This window comes from Pan troglodytes, chromosome 5, assembly GCF_028858775.2.
Source record: "Pan troglodytes isolate AG18354 chromosome 5, NHGRI_mPanTro3-v2.0_pri, whole genome shotgun sequence".
NCBI classification, from domain to species: domain Eukaryota; kingdom Metazoa; phylum Chordata; class Mammalia; order Primates; family Hominidae; genus Pan; species Pan troglodytes.
In genome coordinates this window covers 155,683,883-155,702,282 of record NC_072403.2, presented here as the reverse complement: position 1 = coordinate 155,702,282, position 18,400 = coordinate 155,683,883, and the positions used below count along the sequence as shown (strand labels likewise).

General features: G+C 38.6%; 1 protein-coding gene across 9 annotated transcripts in view; it reads right to left on the bottom strand.

The window, feature by feature from the left end:
- Positions 1-16,810: 16,810 nt before the first annotated feature.
- PHACTR2 (phosphatase and actin regulator 2) overlaps positions 16,811-18,400 on the bottom strand; it is a 287,576-nt gene continuing 285,986 nt past the window's right edge. For all 9 annotated transcript variants that reach the window (XM_016956418.4, XM_016956419.4, XM_009452125.5 and 6 more), the window contains one exon: positions 16,811-17,664. In XM_016956418.4, the coding sequence (XP_016811907.1) occupies positions 17,649-17,664 (16 nt within the window). In that variant the 3' untranslated portion in view covers positions 16,811-17,648. The remainder of the gene's footprint in view (positions 17,665-18,400) is intronic.

Here is an 18,400-nt window from a genome sequence, read left to right as displayed (position 1 = left end):
TCGGAATGTATGTTTTTGGCTTCAGGCTGGAGGCTACGCTTCCCAGCCTGTCAGGCCACTCTGCAGGCTGAAACACTTATGCACCTCATCGTTCTTTAGGTCAAAAGCATAAGAAAGTTACCTTCTGATATGGTTTGGCTGTGTCCCCACCTTGGTTTGGTTGTGTCGCCACCCAAATCTCATCTTGAATCATAGCTCTCATAATGCCCATGTGTTGTGAGAGGGACCCAGTGGGAGATAATTGAATCATGGGGGCAGTTTTCCCCATACTGTTCTCATGGAAGTGAATAAGTCTCATGAGGTCTGATGGTTTTGTAAGAGGTTTCCCCTTTCACTTGGCTCTCATTCTCTTTTGCCTGCTGCCATGTAAGACATGCCTTTCGCCTTCCACCATGATTGTGAGGCCTCCTTACCACTTGGAACTCTGAGTCCATTAAGCCTCTTTTTCTTTGTAAATTACCCAGCCTCCGGTATGTCTTTATCAGCAGTGTGGGAACGGACTGATACCCTTTCTTAAGGTCATATCACTAGTAAATGGCAGAGCAGAGATTTAAACCTAAGGAGCCTAACTAGAGCCTGGCCACCTAATCATGTTGCTTGTTTGTTTTTTTCTTCTGAGTAATATTCTGCTTTTTTTTTTCTGAGACAGGATCTTGCTCTGTCAACCAGGCTGGAGTGCAGCGGTGTAAACATGGCTCACTGCAGCTTGACCTCCTGGGCTCAAGCAATCCTCTAACCTCAGCCTGCTGAGTAGCCGGGACCACAGGTGTGTGCCACTATGCCCAGCTAATGTTTTTATTTTTTGTAGAGATAGGTGTCTCACTGTGTTGCCCAGACTAGTCTTGAACGCCTGGACTCAAGTGAGCCTCTCACCACAGCCTTCCAAAGTGTTGGGATTACAGGCCACTGTGGCCAGCCTGCTTACTTTATATATTTGTCATTCTAAACACTAAACACACAGTGCTAAGCACTTTTTATTCATGATGTCTAATTCCCTCAGCAAGCCAGTGAAGTACAATTAAATGACACTAAACCAATCTTGCAGATGTGAAATCTGAGGTTCAGAGAATTGAAGTTATTTACTTAAGGTCACACAGTAAGTAGAAAAGCCTAGAAGTGTAGTCCATCAGGCTTGTTTAGGAAGGCCATTCCCTTATCCATATACTATACTACCTCCCTGAGGCAGTCAACCAGCAAATTTTGTTCATCCTGCTTTCTAAATATCCACATGTATCACTTCGTTATTCATTTTATCAAATTTATCATTTTAAACTCAAGTCACTTTCCTGTATAAAATCCTTCGATGGGCCAGGCGTGGTGGCACACACCTGTAATCCCAGCACTTTGGGAGGCCAAGACAGGCGGATCACCTGAGGCCAGGAGTTCAAGATCAGCCTGGCCAACATAGCAAAACCCTGTCTCTACTAAAAAATACAAAAATTAGCCAGGCATGGTGGCACACACCTGTAGTTCCAACTACTTGGGAGTTTGAGGCAGGAAAAAATTGCTTGTACCCAGGAGGCAGAGGGTGCACTGAGTCAAGACCACGCCACTGCACTCCAGCTTGGGCAACAGAGCGAGACCCCATCTCAAAAAAAAAAAAAATCCCTTGATGTCTACCCTTGGGCTTCAGGATAAACTATTTTTGCAGAGCAACCAAGATTTTATATCTTCTGGTTTCCAGCCATCAGTTTAACACCATGTCTCCTTATTCCCCCACATTCCACTCATGATCCAGCCCTATGAAACTGTGCAGTTCCCAAATGTACCTGAAAGACATTGGCTCTCTCCTGCCCATCTAAAAGGCTCTTTCTTTCTCTCCTCTCCTTGTTTGCCAAGTCCTAGTTTAGCCATCTGTTTCTTCTGGCTGAACCCAAGTCTAGCTGAAGCTAAGTTGACCCAAAAGGGGTAGGAGGGGAATTCCTGTGAAGGACTGCCCCAAACCATCCCGAGATGGGGCTGGACAGAATTCCAAAGAAAGAAGCAATAAACGCTGGGGTGATCAGTCCAAAGCATTTATTAGAGAAGTTACATACAGAGTGCTTAAGTGGACAGGGCGAAAAGAGATGTTTCTACGTAGGTATGCCAGCAGTGAGAAGTCAGGTTATGGAGTTTGTGAGGGTTTAGGGAATTTGGCTTAGGGCTGGGGCTAGTTTCTATGTGTTTAGTAACATATTTTGATCTTTCAGTGTTTGAAGCAATAACCTACACAACTTTATCAGTGCCTGGGAATGTTCAAGGCCCAGGCTTAACTTTAAGCCTACAGGGGGAAAAAAAACCCCATGCAGCTGGCCAGGTCACGGAGTGGTCGAGGCACTCTATGTTAGTCAGGACACAGAAAGAAAGTGGGGGGCTCTGAGGGACCCTACACCATCTCTGCCTCTAGGAAACATTTTCATACTCTTCAAAACTGGGGATCATTCCGAATGTTCTCACTGTATCCTGTACACACTACTCTACTCAGTTATGCTGAATTGTGAATTCTTATTTTCATCTATCTCTAGAACCAGACTGCAGTCACCTACTCAAAAGCAAGGATCCTTGTCTTGCTGACTTGAACGTCTTTAGGGCCTAGCATAGTAAAGGCTCAATAATAATTGCACTGTTCCAAGTATTTTACCTACATTTACTCATTAAATCCTTATAGCAGATTTAAGTAGACATACAATTACCCTTTTCTACTCAGCGGAGATTACAGAACAGAAAGTTAAGTGACTTTTGCCCCAGGGTACAAAGTCCATAAGTGATGAAGCCAGAATGTGAACTCAGTTGTAGCTTGAGAGTCACACCCTACCATTACAGTACTGTATACCCCATTTCAGAAAACCACCTTGTTTCAAAATACTCCAACATATAAGATGAGCTTATATGTGTCAGAGACTGTTCCGAGTGCTGTCTTAATGTAGAAAAATGTTATTCGCCACCAGTGAAAGCAAAAATAATTGAAATATTATAGTAATGATAATAAATTCAAGCAATACTTCTACTCTTTTAGTATGCTCTAATTACTGGTGTCCATGTTAAAGTGATTAAACAGAATTTCTGGCTTAGTCTAGGCTTTGAATAAGTTTTTAAAAATTTTTTATATGGAACTAAGCCATTGAAATTATGGTTTTATTCGCATTCATATCACATTCACTGGTTCTCCCTCTTCCGTCAACATCACTCAAGGAGTCCCAAGCACCAGGAAGCCAATGTACACAGAAGTGCAGAGAAAACTAATTAGAACCTGAAGCAGTAACTTCTAGGAGTTATAAATTACATGTTTGAAAATCCTAATAAAGCTTATGGAGGTACTTATTTTATTTTTGTGTTTTGAGATGGAATCTCGCTCTGTTGCCCAGGCTGGAGTGCAGTTACATGATCTCGGCTCACTGCAACCTCCGCCTCCCTGGCTCAAGCGATTTTTGTGCCTCAGCCCCCCAAGTAGCTGGGACTACAAGTGTCCACCACCACACCTGGCTAATTTTTGTATTTTTAGTAAAGATGGGATGTCACCATATTGGCCAGGCTGGTCTCAGACTCCTGATCTCAAGTGATCTCCCCAACTCAGCTTCCCAAAGTGCTGTGATTACAGGTGTGAGCCACCGCACCCAGCCAGTACTTAGTTTATAAAAAGGAAAAGTGCAGCAAAATGGATGTACCAGGATGTTCATTGTAACACTGCTGGTAAAAATAAAACAATTAAAATTTCATTAGTGAGCCCGTTGTGGTGCCCAGGAGTTTGAGTCCAGCCTAGGCAACATAGCAAGACTCTATATCTTAAAAAAAGAAAAATTTCGTTAGTAAAGGATTCATTAAAACAAACAAACAAACCAACCATTCATACAACGAGCTACTGTGATGCTGGTTTAATTTAGATCAAGTTTTGTTTTTTTGAGATGGGGTCTTGCTATGTTGCCCAAGCTGGTTTCAAGCTCCTGGCCTCAATTGATCCTCTTGCCTCAGCCTCCCAAGTAGCTGGGACTATAAGCACGTCACCGTGCCTGGCTTCTTTTTGTTAAAAATGTATGAAAAAAGAAAAATATGTTACAAAGAAATATCATAGTGCAGCCAGGCACGGTGGCTCACGCCTGTAATCCCAGCACTTTGGGAGGCCGAGGCGGGTGGATCACGAGGTCAGGAGATCAAGACCATCCTGGCCAACATGGTGAAACCCCGTCTCTACTGAAAATACAAAAAAATTAGCCAGGCGTGGTGGCGGGCGCCTGTAATCCCAGCTACTCGGGAGGCTGAGGCAGAAGAATGGTGTGAACCTGGGAGGCGGAGCTTGCAGTGAGCCGAGACTGCGCCAACGTGCTCCAGCCTGGGCAGCAGAGCAAGACTCCGTCTCAAAAAAAAAAAAAAAAAAAAAAAAAGAAATATCATAGTGCAAGTGTAAAAAAAATCTGGGAGACTATGCACCAAATTGTCAACAACGATTATTCACAAAGAGCTGGGATGGGATTGCAGGGAACTTTCAGTGTCTATATGAGATATTTCTTCAATGTTTATGTGATTAGAGTGAAGACTTAAAGTATTACATTTAGTTTTATATACATATATAAAGTAGCAATACTTAAAAATAAAAGGAAAGAGGCACTAATATAATTTGGTTCAATAAATATTGTTGAACGATAATGCTCTTCATAACTGGGGCTCATCCCGAATGTTCTCACTGTATCCTGTGATCACACTACTCTGCTCAGTTATGCTAAGTTGTAAATTCTTATTTTCATCTGTCTCTAGAACTAGACTTCAGTCACCTACTCAAAAGCAAGGATCTTTGTCTTGCTGACTTGACTTCTTCAGGGCCTAGCATATCGAAGGCTCAATAATAATCGCACTGTTCAAAGTGCTTTACATACATTTACCCATTAAATCCTTATAGCAGGATTTAATGTCATGGCTCTCATATATAAAGTCAGCACATGTTAAAGATCTTATTTTACACATGATTAATGAAGGAACCAGTAAGATGTTACAATTAGTTCAAAGGACAATCCAAAGAACAGAAACATTTATAGAGCAGGAATATTGTGAAGAATGTGCAAATGGAGACACAACTTACTTCTTCCACGATGAGGGAGGGAAGTGAGTTGAAATCTCTACTGGACAGAATTTATGTAGATGTTTAGAGACAAGAATTGTTTTGCATGACTGTCAGCTTTCTGAAATTTACAATGTTGTAAAATAGCTCAAAGATAAGGAGAGGCACAGAACCCTCATAAAATCAGAATCAAAAAGGTGTGCTTGTCTCTACAATGCATCATTTCTCACGAAGCACAAATTTTCCCCTACAATATTAACTGATGACAGTAGTATGCATTGTATACTAGCTGGAAGTAGTCTCTGGCATTTGTTTCATTCGTATTATGCAACTTGGGCTAAATGGACCTCAGTTTACTTACCTGAATGTAAAATGGGAATGATATTATTAATACGTACCTTCCAGAGTTGTTGTTGGATTAAATGAGAGGATGGGTATGAAGTACTTGGACCTGTGCTTGGCTTCTAGTAAGCATTTGATGAACGTGAGCTACTGTCGTTTTCTCAGCTGAATGTAGTTATTCACTTCACTGCATTGTACTTCAGGATGATCGTCTCCTGAAACAGGACCTTCAGTATCTAGGATGCGTCAGGGGGCACGAGCTTTGCTTCAAATCAGGTTCACTTCATGAGAATCTGTTTGCTTGCACATTGAACCAACGTGCAAGCAATATAAGGCATTTTTAAATATAATTTTTGCTTTACAACTTACCCCCCTACATAATGTAGTATTCCATTTTATTTAAAGTTAAGCTATCCCATAAAACTCATTAAAATTAAGACAAACATCCTAAGCACTTAGATGATGAATAAATGATTTGATTTTGCAGCCTTGGAGACAAAACCCGGCAATGAGAGAATAGTTTATTAGATTTTTATTGTAGTAATTTCTTCATGGTCTTAAGCTACATTGTCTGTTGAAGAGGTTTATCCACTTCCACAGCTTCCATTACACGTGCTGCTGATTCTCAGCTTCCTATCTGTAGCCCAGAATTTTTTCCTGACTTTCAGACTCATATATCCAACTGACTACTGTACATCTATCCACATGTGGATGTCCTAACAGAAGGCAATTCAAACAAATTGAATTGCATTTCCAAATTTGAATGCCTCCCCTTTCTATACCTCCTATGCTCTCTTGCTCTTCCCTGCCCTCCAATCTAGCCTCACATCAGCCTCAGTGCTGCTGTTTTCTATTTCAGCAAGTGGCATCACCACCATCCGCTCAAGCCAGTCACATGATAGGTATAATCTTAACTTTTCCATCTCCTCCATTTACCATATGGAACAATCATTTCCACTTCATAACTGTCCTTTGAGTTTGTTTATGTCTCTTCATTCCAATAGTTAATACCTTGTTTGGGGCCACCATCACCTCCCAACAAGATTATGGCAGTAGTAATGGCCACCATGCTTCCAATATTGCTTCCTCCGATCTAATCCATTCCTTCAATCCAATCCACTGTGGCCAGGATGATTAGGGCAAATCTGATGATGTTACCCCTGAGCTTAAAATACTTTGGTGAATCTCTGTTGTCTCCAGGATAAATTCTAAATTCTTTGACAAGGTTTCAAAGGACCCTCAAGATTTAGTCTTCGTTTACCTCTTTAGTCTCATTACAGCTTCTATCTTTGGCTCAGCTTTAATACTTAATTGTGCCATTCTGAGCACAACTATAGAGTTCTGGTCACAGGAAAAAATCTAGATTAGACATTGGTATGGGATAAATGTGCAATCTAATTAGATGCCATGGCTGGGTGTGGTGGCTCATGCTTGTAATCCCAACATTTTGGAAGGCCGAAGAGGAAGGATTGCTTGAGGCTAGTTGTTTGAGACCAGCCTGGGTAACCTAGTGAGACCTCTGTCTCTATAAGAAAGCTTTTTAAAAATTAAATGTCATTTAAATAAATTATGTCTAGTTGGAGACAGAGAATATGGAAAAAATGCAAAGTCTCAAGTAGGCCAGTAAAAGATTGTTGAAGGAAATTAACTGCAACTTGAGAGTTCCTTCTACTTTTCTACGTCTTGTTTTCTTTTTTCTTTTAGAGAAAGGGTCTCACTCTGTCACCCAGGCGAGAGTGCAGTGTTGTGACCATAGCTCACTGCAGCCTTGACCGCCTAGGTTCAAGCAATCTCCCTGCCTCAGCCTACCAAGTGGCTGGGACTATAGGTACGCCACCAGGCTTGGCTAACTTTTTAAATTATTTGTAGAGTCAGGGTCTTGCTATGTTGCCCAGGCTGGTCTCAAACTTGTGGACTCAGGCAATCCTCCTGCTTTGGCCTCACAAAGCACTGGGGTTATAGGCAGGAACCACTGTGCCAGCCAAACTTCCTTCTACCTATCAAAGAACTTTTTAGGATGCAGTTTGAATCAGGTATAACAAAACCAATTATTTCTGAAGGCTGTGAATTTGGAGACCCTCTAACGATATAAGGATTGAAAACTGGTTCTGAGTATGTCCCTGTGGTTGAAGTAGATTCTTCCCAGAAGTATGTAACGCTTAGGACGCATTTATCAGTCGTGGATTTTTTTTCCCCATTAAGCAAATAGTGAATTGTCAATCTAGTAATCAGTTTGCTTGAGGTTTTAAAATCTGTTTTCTTAGTATCTGTTTCTACAAGCCCGGGAATTAAATATGGATATTAAATCAAAGTCAAAATAACACTTTTGTGTTACATTTAATTATATTTTATAATTATTAAGATAATCTATATGTACTTGGTATTAAAGCACTTACAATTTAAAAAAAACTGGAATATTGTAGAATCTGACTTATTAGCCATGCAATTCCAATTTAAACTATGTAACTAATTTTAGACTTGTAAAATTAAAGAGTATAAGAACATTTCTACATTTGTAAATAATACTGAAATATCTAAGAAAAGTAGATTTACTGCATATATAATGCATTAGATTTAAAAGTGTTGTTAAATGCTTGTTATAGTCACATTTGGGCATTTGAAATGATTATACAGAAAATAAAATCTGCCGAATTTATATATGCTATTTCAAGAAAAACTTTAAAGAAACTATAATGGAATAGCTAGAGAAGACATTTGCATTGTTCCCAGAAGGATGAGTTGGATATTAACACATAAAAAGCTCCAGTTGGAGGGAATGGCTTAATCAAAGTTGTGATTTGCAAAGAGTGCATCACATACTTGGGGAACAATGAGTTTCATTTGATTTGGTCCAAGTGTGAAATAAAGGGAGTGTAATCTGGAACTGTGGCATGTGGTTAGACTATAGATTTTTTTTTTTTTTGAGACAGGGTCTCGCTTTGCAGTGGGGAGGTCTCAGCTTACTGTAACCTCCGCCTCCCGGGTTCAAGCAATTCTCGAGCCTCAGCCTCCTAAGTAGCTGGGACTACAGGTGCACACCACCACATCTGGCTAATTTTTGTATTTTTGGTAGAGACAGGGTTTCACCATGTTGGCCAGGCTGGTCTTGAACTCCTTGGCACAAAGGATCCACCGGCCTTGGCCTCCCAAAGTGCTGGTATTACAGGCTCGAGCCACTGTGCCTGGCTGTAACTACAGCTCTTGAGGGCTAGATTAAAGCACCTGGGAGTTATTCAGCAGGTACTGGACAATTCTAAGCAGGAATTAGATAAGAGTGTGCTTTAGGAAGACTAATGCCATTTGGGCATGGTGGCTCATGCCAGTGATCCCAGTACTTTGGGAGGTTGAGGTGGGAGGATTGCTTGAGTCCAGGAGTTCAAAACTAGCTGGGACAACAAAGAGAGCCCCATCTCTACAAAAAATACAAAAAACAAACAAACAAAAGAATTAGCCAGGCATGGTGGAGCATGCCTGTAGTCCCAGCTATTTTGGAGGCTGAGGCAGGAGGACGGCTTGAGCCCCGGAGTTCCAGGATGCCGTGAGCCATGACTGTGCCACTGTACTCCAGCCTGTGTGACAGAGCAGGACCCTGTCTCCAAAAAAAAAAAAAAAAAAAAAAAAAAAACCAAAAAAACAAAAAAACCACACACAAAAAAACAAGGACTGACTGTGGGAAAAGATTTTGCAGCTCAGTTTGCTGCATACTGCTACCTGAAAAATTAGAGGCAAATTCTTGCCTTATGTTAAATACCCGCTTCTCTAGTTTGTCTGACCTGGGACAACCAAGGTCAAAAAGTCCATCCGAAATCAAATCATTGAGTAGACAAGCACTGAAAATGCTACTTCTCTCTTCCCTATGATATTCATCTAATTTCAAAAAGCTAACATCTGCAGCTTTTTTTAAAATTCAAATCCTTAGAAATGGTGTCTCTTTTTAACAAAAGAGCAAAAAAATCTTCACACGAACTTTAGGTTCTTAGCCTTTCTCTAGATTTTACGTGTTCCACTATTAGAGACCACCCTTTAAAGAGCAAAGAGTTTAAAATTCACAAACTAAGTGAGGACTTGGGTGTCTGTGGGCAGCAGTGCTCATAGCAGCAACTCCATGCAGAAGTTTGAATTGAGGCTCGTGACTAGTTCATTTGTTTTTCTATTTTTATTTTTTATAGAGAGGGGGTTTCACTGTGTTGCCCAGGCTGGTCTCAAACTCTTGGGCTCAAGCAGTCTTCCCGCCTTGGCCTCCCAAAGTGCTGGAATTACAGTCATGAGCCACTGCACCTGGCCTTTTAAAATTTATGTTTCAATTTTTTAATTTTTATTTTTTCATTGAATAGTTAAATTACAATAAATCAGAGGTCACCATAGCATTGTGTAAAATGAAAAATTGCCCATTTCTTACCTCCATTGGGTTTTAGACAGTAATGTTTCTATGTAGAACTTGGTTTTGTCCGAGAAAGAAATAGAATTGCAACAACTACTATGCCTGCCTTGAAGATGTACCTCTCGTTTTCAATAGCATGCTTCGGACAAATTTTTCAAACCTACTTTTTAATTTTTTGGTTCCAATCCTCCGGTCTTCTGTCTAGGATACCAGCAAGCACGTTGCTTTCAAGTTTCCCCTTACATCTTTGACCTTGTCCTGGAGTGCGGGGAGGTAAAGTTACTATTTGTAACTGATGTTGAAAGTCACAAAAAGTATATTCCAATTCTTTTCATGGTCAAAATATGCTCCCAACCTCACTCCTTGCTTGTAATACATTAAATAGCAAGCATAATGAGGAAGTCTGTTTATTTTCTATATTATAAACTCTAAATGGACTATCTTTTATGTTTACATATAATAATGGCAATAAAAACATCAATATCAAATACCTCAGACATAAAAAGATAGCAAGTTAAAAAAAATACTGGAAGTTTCTTTTAAGAGCAGTAATTCTTTAGACAGACATTTTAAATAAAAAGTACCAGGCCTTACATGTCTCAAGACCTTACATACAAAGAGGTGTTAAAAACTTAGGTGAAGCTGAAATAACAGGCAATTAGGGAAGTTGTCTTACTCTTTTTTCTTTTTTCATTTAAAAAGGCTGAGCACTATCCAAATATAAGAGAAACTGGAACAAACTAAAACTGGGGATTTCCCAATGATTTTATTGAGGTAACTTTTCCCAATTTTATACATATATGCATTTATATATACTTAGGAAAGCTAAACAATGTTCTAAGGCACTTGGAATTGTGCACAGCAAAGTATCCTCTAATATTATACAACTAAATAGAGCAGAATTTTGCTTTTTAAATAACACAAACACCAGTACGGAATTAAAAAAGGGAATACATAGTCTTTCTTTCAGGTTACAATAGTGGAATACAAGTACATATGTGTGTATACTTGTAGATATTTATACCCACATACTATAATACAGTACAGATAAGAACAACAACAAAAGAGAAACTGTCATGTTAATCAGTGTACAGTTCCAGTTATTTACACTCACAGATATTACACCTGTGTAATACGTAGAACTAGATCACTCACTGGAAATCAGAAAGCATTCAGTCAGTCTGATAATGATCACAGTTTACCATTGTTATCACTTTAACCGAAGTGTGAAATAACAAAAGAATGCATATAGTCCGTTATTTAAAAATCCCTGTTACACAGAAAAAAAAAAAAAAGAAACTTGTTTGAATTTTTAATAGGTCCTAAATCTGGTGAAATTGGTGTAAATGTTTTGAACACACTGGCACATTTCTAAGCCACAGAAGAAATGTTTTTTTTAAAAAAAAGGAAAAGAAATATTAGTCCCTATATTTTAAGGGATGAAAGTGGTTTGACCCTTGAATCATTCTGATTATTTCTGAAGGCGAGTTAGCCCTGCAGTGGCAACTTCTCATTGTGGAGGCTCTCTATACGACATAATGGCATAGTCAAACTATAACAAAAGTATCCAGTAAGGGAAAAGCCCCTCCTCCCCCGAGTTGGCAAGTGGCACAAATATTGGCATTTTCATATACCATAAAATTGACCTGAGGGTAGAGTGGCATTCTGCCTTATTTGCTCCTTTCAATTTATTCTTAAAAAAAAATACTGCTATTTAAAAAGATAAGAATTCTTAAGCACCATCTAAAAGCTTACAATATAACCACCTTTATTGACTCTGCGTTACTCGGCCTCAAAAACAATTTAGAAACTTTAATGTTTTAAAAAATTATAGTGGCTAAGTTAATTCCATTTTGCTAGCCACAGTTCATCCAAGTAATGTCAAGACATATTTGCCATTCAGTTTTGGTGATAAAAAGCGACAAAGAGAATATGTTTCTGTATTGTTAGTACAGTTTAATAATGTTTCACCTAAGTAAAACTCATCTTGTTTTGTGTGTGACCATCACTGAAGTATGAACAACAGGCATGCAATCCACAGTTAATCCACATTTTCATCATGATGCAGCATTCACAAATCTTATTAGAAAAGTTGAATCGCATGACTACATTTATACAGGGGAAATTCAAGCATTTGTGTGTGAATTAAATGCTTCGTTAATAGGATAAGCAGGTGATTCATTTGGAACTTATGGGATGCAGCATAACCAGGTGAAATCTAATGGTGATTTATTTCCAAAGACCACCAGGTTTGTTCAAGTGCATTGCTAGTCTGTGTTTGTGTTTAACCCATGCAACAATCCTCATGACAGTAACAAGGATTATGACCAATAATGTGGTTCTAAAGAAAAGTTGTAAGGCAAAAAAAAAAAAAAAAAAAAAAAAGCTTTCTTCATGTATGATCTCTCCTTTAAGTATATATAGGGACTTTAAGTATATATATATATAGGGACTAGGCCAAGTCCCTATGCCCACTGAATGGCCAAGGCTGCCCAGTAACCTCCTCCCTGAAGAACAGCTGCACTGAGACAAAGGCTCGAAAAATGAAGGGAGAAAAACCATTCAGGGCCCAAAGAAATGCAAGGCAGCAGAGACAATGTTTGAGGATAGGCACTTTTTCTCCCTGTGTCCTCAAAATGCAGTAGACAGTGGCATTCAGGGGAGGTGATACCAACCTCCCAGGGAGGGCATTTGAACCTGGGGGAATGCTTTTTATTCTTGGTGTTTACAATGACTGAGAATGCTACTGACATTTAGTCAGCAGGGGCCTGGGATATTAAACATCTGGCAATGCATGGGATGATTCTGTACAGCAAAGACCTACCCAGCTCCAAATGCCAAGAGTACCCCCACTGAGAAACACAGACCAACAGTGCTTTGCTAATATGTGCAGCTGTGCTAGCAATGCGACAAGCTAAATGACATTTTTTGTGTGTGCAGTAAATCCTAGCATGGCTAAAAAATGACCCATCCTTATAGGGTTGGCTTTAGGTGGGAATAGCTGCCACAGGATCCTCCATTTCTTTGCCAGAAATTTTACAACATATACAATAGGATTTTTAAATTTGGGATGATACTGTCTTCAAAAAAGCATTGGTGGGTAAGGTTCCAGCTGCTTTCTAGAAATGCTAATGGTGCTTTGCATTTCCATACATAGCTTAAGCTTAATGATTACAAAAAGGAAATTGGAAGTGAAAATGGGAATGATTTGAGGGTACTCTACCTCTCTCCCCACCACCTCTTGGTCACTGCCTGCCTTTACAGTAGAGCCCAGTACTTCTTTGAAACCTGGGTTTGAACTAACTGGGCATGTACTTTCTCTAGAAAGATGTTCCTATTAATTTGGTAATTACTCTGTCATTGCTTTTCCCTGGAGGACATATTTTATTTTATTTTATTCATTATTACTATTATTATTATTATTTTGAGATGGAGTCTTGCTCTGTCTCCCAGGCTGGAGTGGAGTGGCACGATCTGGGCCCACTGCAACCTCCACCTCCCAGGTTTAAGCGATTTCCCTGCCTCAGCCTCCCAAGTAGCTGGGATTACAGGCACAAGCCACCATGCCCAGATACTTTTTTTTTTTTTGTATTTTCAGCAGAGACAGGGTTTCACCATGTTGGCCAGCCTGGTCTGGAACTCCTGACCTCAACTGATCCACCCACCTTGGCCTCCCAAAGTGCTGGTATTACAGGTGTGAGCCACCGCACCCAGCCAATATAGGACATATTTTAGTTATATAAGTTCATTCTGCTTTGTCCAGTAAAGCAATGTAATCTATCCTACCAGTAAGTAGAGACTACCTACACAGTAGTGAAAGATCTAGCCATTTCAAGAGGCCAAGGGACAATTCTGTAAATAAATTGCATCTAAGTAGTTCCTCACTACTCACAACATGCTCTAATAGTGTGAAGAAATTAATTCTTATCCCAAAGAATATACTTTTCCTAGTAATGATAGGCTTCATATAATTGGAATTTAAGAATGCTTTAACAATTCTACCATACTCAGGGGTAAATGACATGAATTCATATATATTGTACTAGTTTAATTTCATACCACCTACTCTGAGGAAGATTTCTTGCTCTGTTTGAAATTTGCAGCAAGGGGCACTTAAAAATAATAACAGACTGAAGAAATTTTTGGGCAGGAAAGGAAGAAAGTTTTCATTATTAAGTGTGGACATACTCCTCTGTGGTAGACAAGACTAACCTTTTCTATTGTGAATACAGTATGATTTTTGAAAGTTGTGTCTGTCTGATTCTATGAAGCATAAATAAAATGCCTGTTATATGTTAATATGGTACATATCAGAATATGCAATGTTAATGCAAATTTTTCCTCTTTTAAGTGTAAGCTACTGTATATATAATATACATATATATATATATATATATATTTTTTTTTTTTTTTTGCCAACGCAGCCCTGAATTAATTGCAGGCTGTAAAACTGGACCTTTTTTGACTCAGGTTTTAAGGACTCATCTCTTATTTTCAGTATTTGGTGACTTTTGAAGGGTGTATTGAATTCCTTTATTTCCTTAAATATATTTTCCCTTCAATTTCAGAACTTCCTACTAACAGAATATATTTACTAACATTAGAGAAAGATAAAGGACTACTCTCATTATGCTACTAAACAATATGAAGATGAAACCAGAAAGTCAGTTTTTCTGGGTAAAGCAGAGACAGATGTGTTTGCTTTTTCTCCATGTAAAATAGCTGTTCAAATGCCAAAATGGTTCTCTATTACAGATTTCAGTTAAGTAATTTAAGGAATTATAGCTAACATGTGAAAGTGCAAGACACTTCACATAACACAGGAAATTATCAGGCAAGCTGCCTTAAATGAATGCTGACTACCAGAGAACTATTTTGTCAGACTGATTGGTAATGACCATGAAGATTCTGATCAAGCTTGCTGAGCATCTTCTTAATACCCCATTATTAATGTTTTATTCTCCAATAAAAAAAACTAAAATGGTCACTTTGGTTTCTACATCTGTCTAGTTCTTTCCTGCCTGGGATCTTCCTGGAGATGGGTTTGTTTTCTTCCTTAATCATATCTTGGGAACTCAGGAAAACCCACTTACTTCCTCGATGTCAGCCTAATGTCAAACTTTAAATAGCCAAAAACCTGGAATTGTGTTACAACAAAAGAAATCCAATTCCCACACACTTTTATTTTTCCTATACAGCATATGCTTACTGGTTGGATTGCTGAAACGCTGGTGGTGGACAGAGGTGCCTGTGCACGGAGGGTGGGCCAGACCTCTGCATCCCCTTAGGGCCCCCAGGTAGGAGACCTCTGGCTGGGTGGCCGGTGGGGATATGTCTCATCTCTGCTCTACTAAAATAGAACCATATTCTGCAAAATACAGCTTAGCTCATAATCCTTTAATTCTTTCCACAGCTTTTTACTCAAGCCATCATTCTAATAAAATAATTGGTGATTCCGATTACCTAAACAGTAGACTAGCAGTGGCTAATTTTTTTTTTTTTTTACTTTTAAACTTGTCTCTAACTTAGAAAATTTTTTCTAAATGTATCGATTAGTATAAAGAAAAAGTATGAGTAGTTAATAAATCTGACCTATTATACAAGAAATGCAATTTTGAAATACCAGATTTTCATTTTTTGTACTAAGTGTATCTCATTGTAGGCAATAAAAAATTGCATCACAGGCATCAAAAGTGGGAAAAAATTGTTCCTTTTATCAACCAAATAGAAACTTTCAATAACGTACTTCGAGTGATAAAATGGTGATGTCTTACATTTACCATTATAGAGAGGTCTTGTGGTTAGAAATTTAAAAAGTGTTTAAAGATGATTAAGCATAGACAATTAAAAGAAACATTATATCTCTTGGTATTTTTCTCAAGACATTAAAATAATAAAATAAAAATATAATTAAGGAAAAGCATGACTTTGGGAAAAAAAAATCACAAGTTAATTTTTATGGCTGGATTGAAACACTGTAAAATAGACAAAACCTCAGCCAGAGACAGACACCTGGGCATGCAGAAAAATTTTTTCAAAGCAAAAAATTTGTCTTATCCTATTAGTGAAATGACAACAGACTCTAGGTGTGTTTTATTAATGCACAGAGTCTAACAAGAGGTGCAGTAATGCTGGTTACTTTTCCTAATTCTAACATGGTCCTGGCTTTTTATAATAGGCCAACTGGCATTAACATTTTTTATTTTTAAATAAAATGATCCGATTTCAAGTGGTTCTTTAAAATACCAATGAATGGCAGGATCTACATTTATTCACCGGGTTAAATGCTTACTTTTCGGTTGAAATAGAAAATGACAGTCTTGGACCAGAAACATCTTAGAAAATTGTAGTCCAAACTCTGAGAATAAAATAAACTCTATTTGGGTCTTGTTTTGTTATTCATTTCATGTGTTTTTAATTAAAGGGGCACAAAGCACTTGTGAAGAACAATGAAATGCAAGGTGGTATTTACATATGGTCATATGTATTTGGGAGCAGAAGTCATAGTGTGCCTGTGACTCCATGGAAAATAGCAACACAATAATAGAGAGTTTCTTAATGTAAACAATACAGACTGTAGGCTCATAGGGAAAACTTCCACTACTTTAACCTCACTGATTCTTTTGCATTGACAGTAAATACTGTACTGTATCTATGGATGCCATCTGCAGATTCTTAAAATACAAGATGAGGATTTCCTCACACACAACTTACTGGGAACTTTCCATGTTCTGTTAAGCCTTTGGGTGTTTTTTTGATCTGTGTGCTTTTTTTTTTTAAATAGCAGCAATCCAACTTTTAAAAAATGCAGCACTAAAAAAATAACTAGTCCTTATTCCCATGCAGGACTAACTGCAGGCAGCACATTTGTATCTTGCTTAAGTTTTGACTTTGGAGTCAAGTTTTTATTACAGGTGTCATGATTGTCAATACTGTCTTCTCTAGGTGAAGTATGGTTGCTTTGTCTTCTCTAGGTGAAGTATGGTTGCTTTGACTTTGGATCTAATCAAGATAGGGAAAGATCAAAAGATTTATTTCTGAAGCTTGCTACAGTTTTCTAGGGTCACATTACATCTGACTTTATTCCCAGTCCTCTTATCCTGTGAAGGCTGGTACACTAGGAAAGGGATATTTAAAAATGTCAAGTGTGCATAGCTAATGCTACTTAAAAGCATGCAACAAAATTTGGGTAAGCATGCTTGTTAAGAGTCAGTAGAAGCTCTTGCATTTAAGAAAAAGATGCATGAAAACATTCAGACTTATTTCTGGCAACTGGATTCACTGGCACAACATAAAATAATGGTACTATACTGTACCAACATAATGGTGAAACAAGAATATTCTCCGATCAAGTCTTCGAGGAATCCACATCGGGAGGTTAAATTCCTAAATCCCTTAATAAGTTCTCAGCTACCAAATAACTACTTCAAAAATACATTTATGCTTCAATTTTCTCTTTTCTTCATTAACATAATGAACTATTTCTCTTTCTTTCTGATTTCCAACTCCCACCCCTTTTCAGTGCCCAGCAATTTTAATCTATATTTTTCTTTCACCCGCATTATAAAATTTGGCTTTCTGGTAACAGGGAGCCAGCGATTGTCTTCTGCTCATCTTCTTTGATTAAAGCTTCTGATGAAGAATATCCACGGTGTCTCTTACCATCGCTGTGCATTCTGGGCAGCAAGAGTCACTGCATCCTTCCTTTTGCTTGTTGGAGCCATCTGGGCCACACAGGTGAGGAGCACTTCCCAGCCAAGCTGAGTCACACACTTCCTTCACCACAAGTTAAACGGAAACACACACATTCAAATCCCAGTGCAATATCAGGTTTTCAGGAAGCAGGGCTTCCCCCAAAGATGATCAGTCTCTGTTTCCAAATAGTCTCACTCTTCGTTATGGACGATGAAACCTGGAGTAAGAAATAGAAACTATAAGCCTGTGGCCTAGGAGCACATTCTGCATGCAGTGAGCTGAATAAGGCGTGGTCATGTTTACAATGAAAAGGTACCCCAGATATCCCCCAACTGAATTACTGTTTACAGATTGCTGTCATAACAAAATACTGTTACAAATATTATTAAGGAAAGCATATATAAATGCTTTCCTTATATATATGTTTATATATAAGCATATAAGGAAACCTTATATAAAAGATGCTGGTTATAGTATTCAGGTTACACAGCAACCAAGACAGAAAACATCACTATTCTTGAGCATCGTGCTCTAACCTTTATCAAGCAGAGGGAGATGTTTCACAAAGGGATTTCGGTACACCTGGTCTGTATTATAAAAGCACAGCAACAAATAGACACTTTTTCATTAGCTTCAGCCTCTCATCATCTCCTGCTGACGACTCCAAATCTACTTTCTACACTTGAATTTCCAAAAGCCCACAGGGCGCTTCCCCCCAGATGTTCCACAGGTATATACTAAGCATGTCCACAACTATACAAAGCTTTCCTTGTTAACCTGCCTTTGCACTTTGTCTTATTTAATATTCTATCTTTAAAAATATTTTTGGTCTAGAAACCTCAGATTAGCAATTCATTTCTCTCCCTCATCCAGCATTTCCTATTAGTCACCAAGTCCTGCCTCAACTGCCTGTCTTGGAATCATTAAAGTTCCATCTTTTGCTGGCACTACTT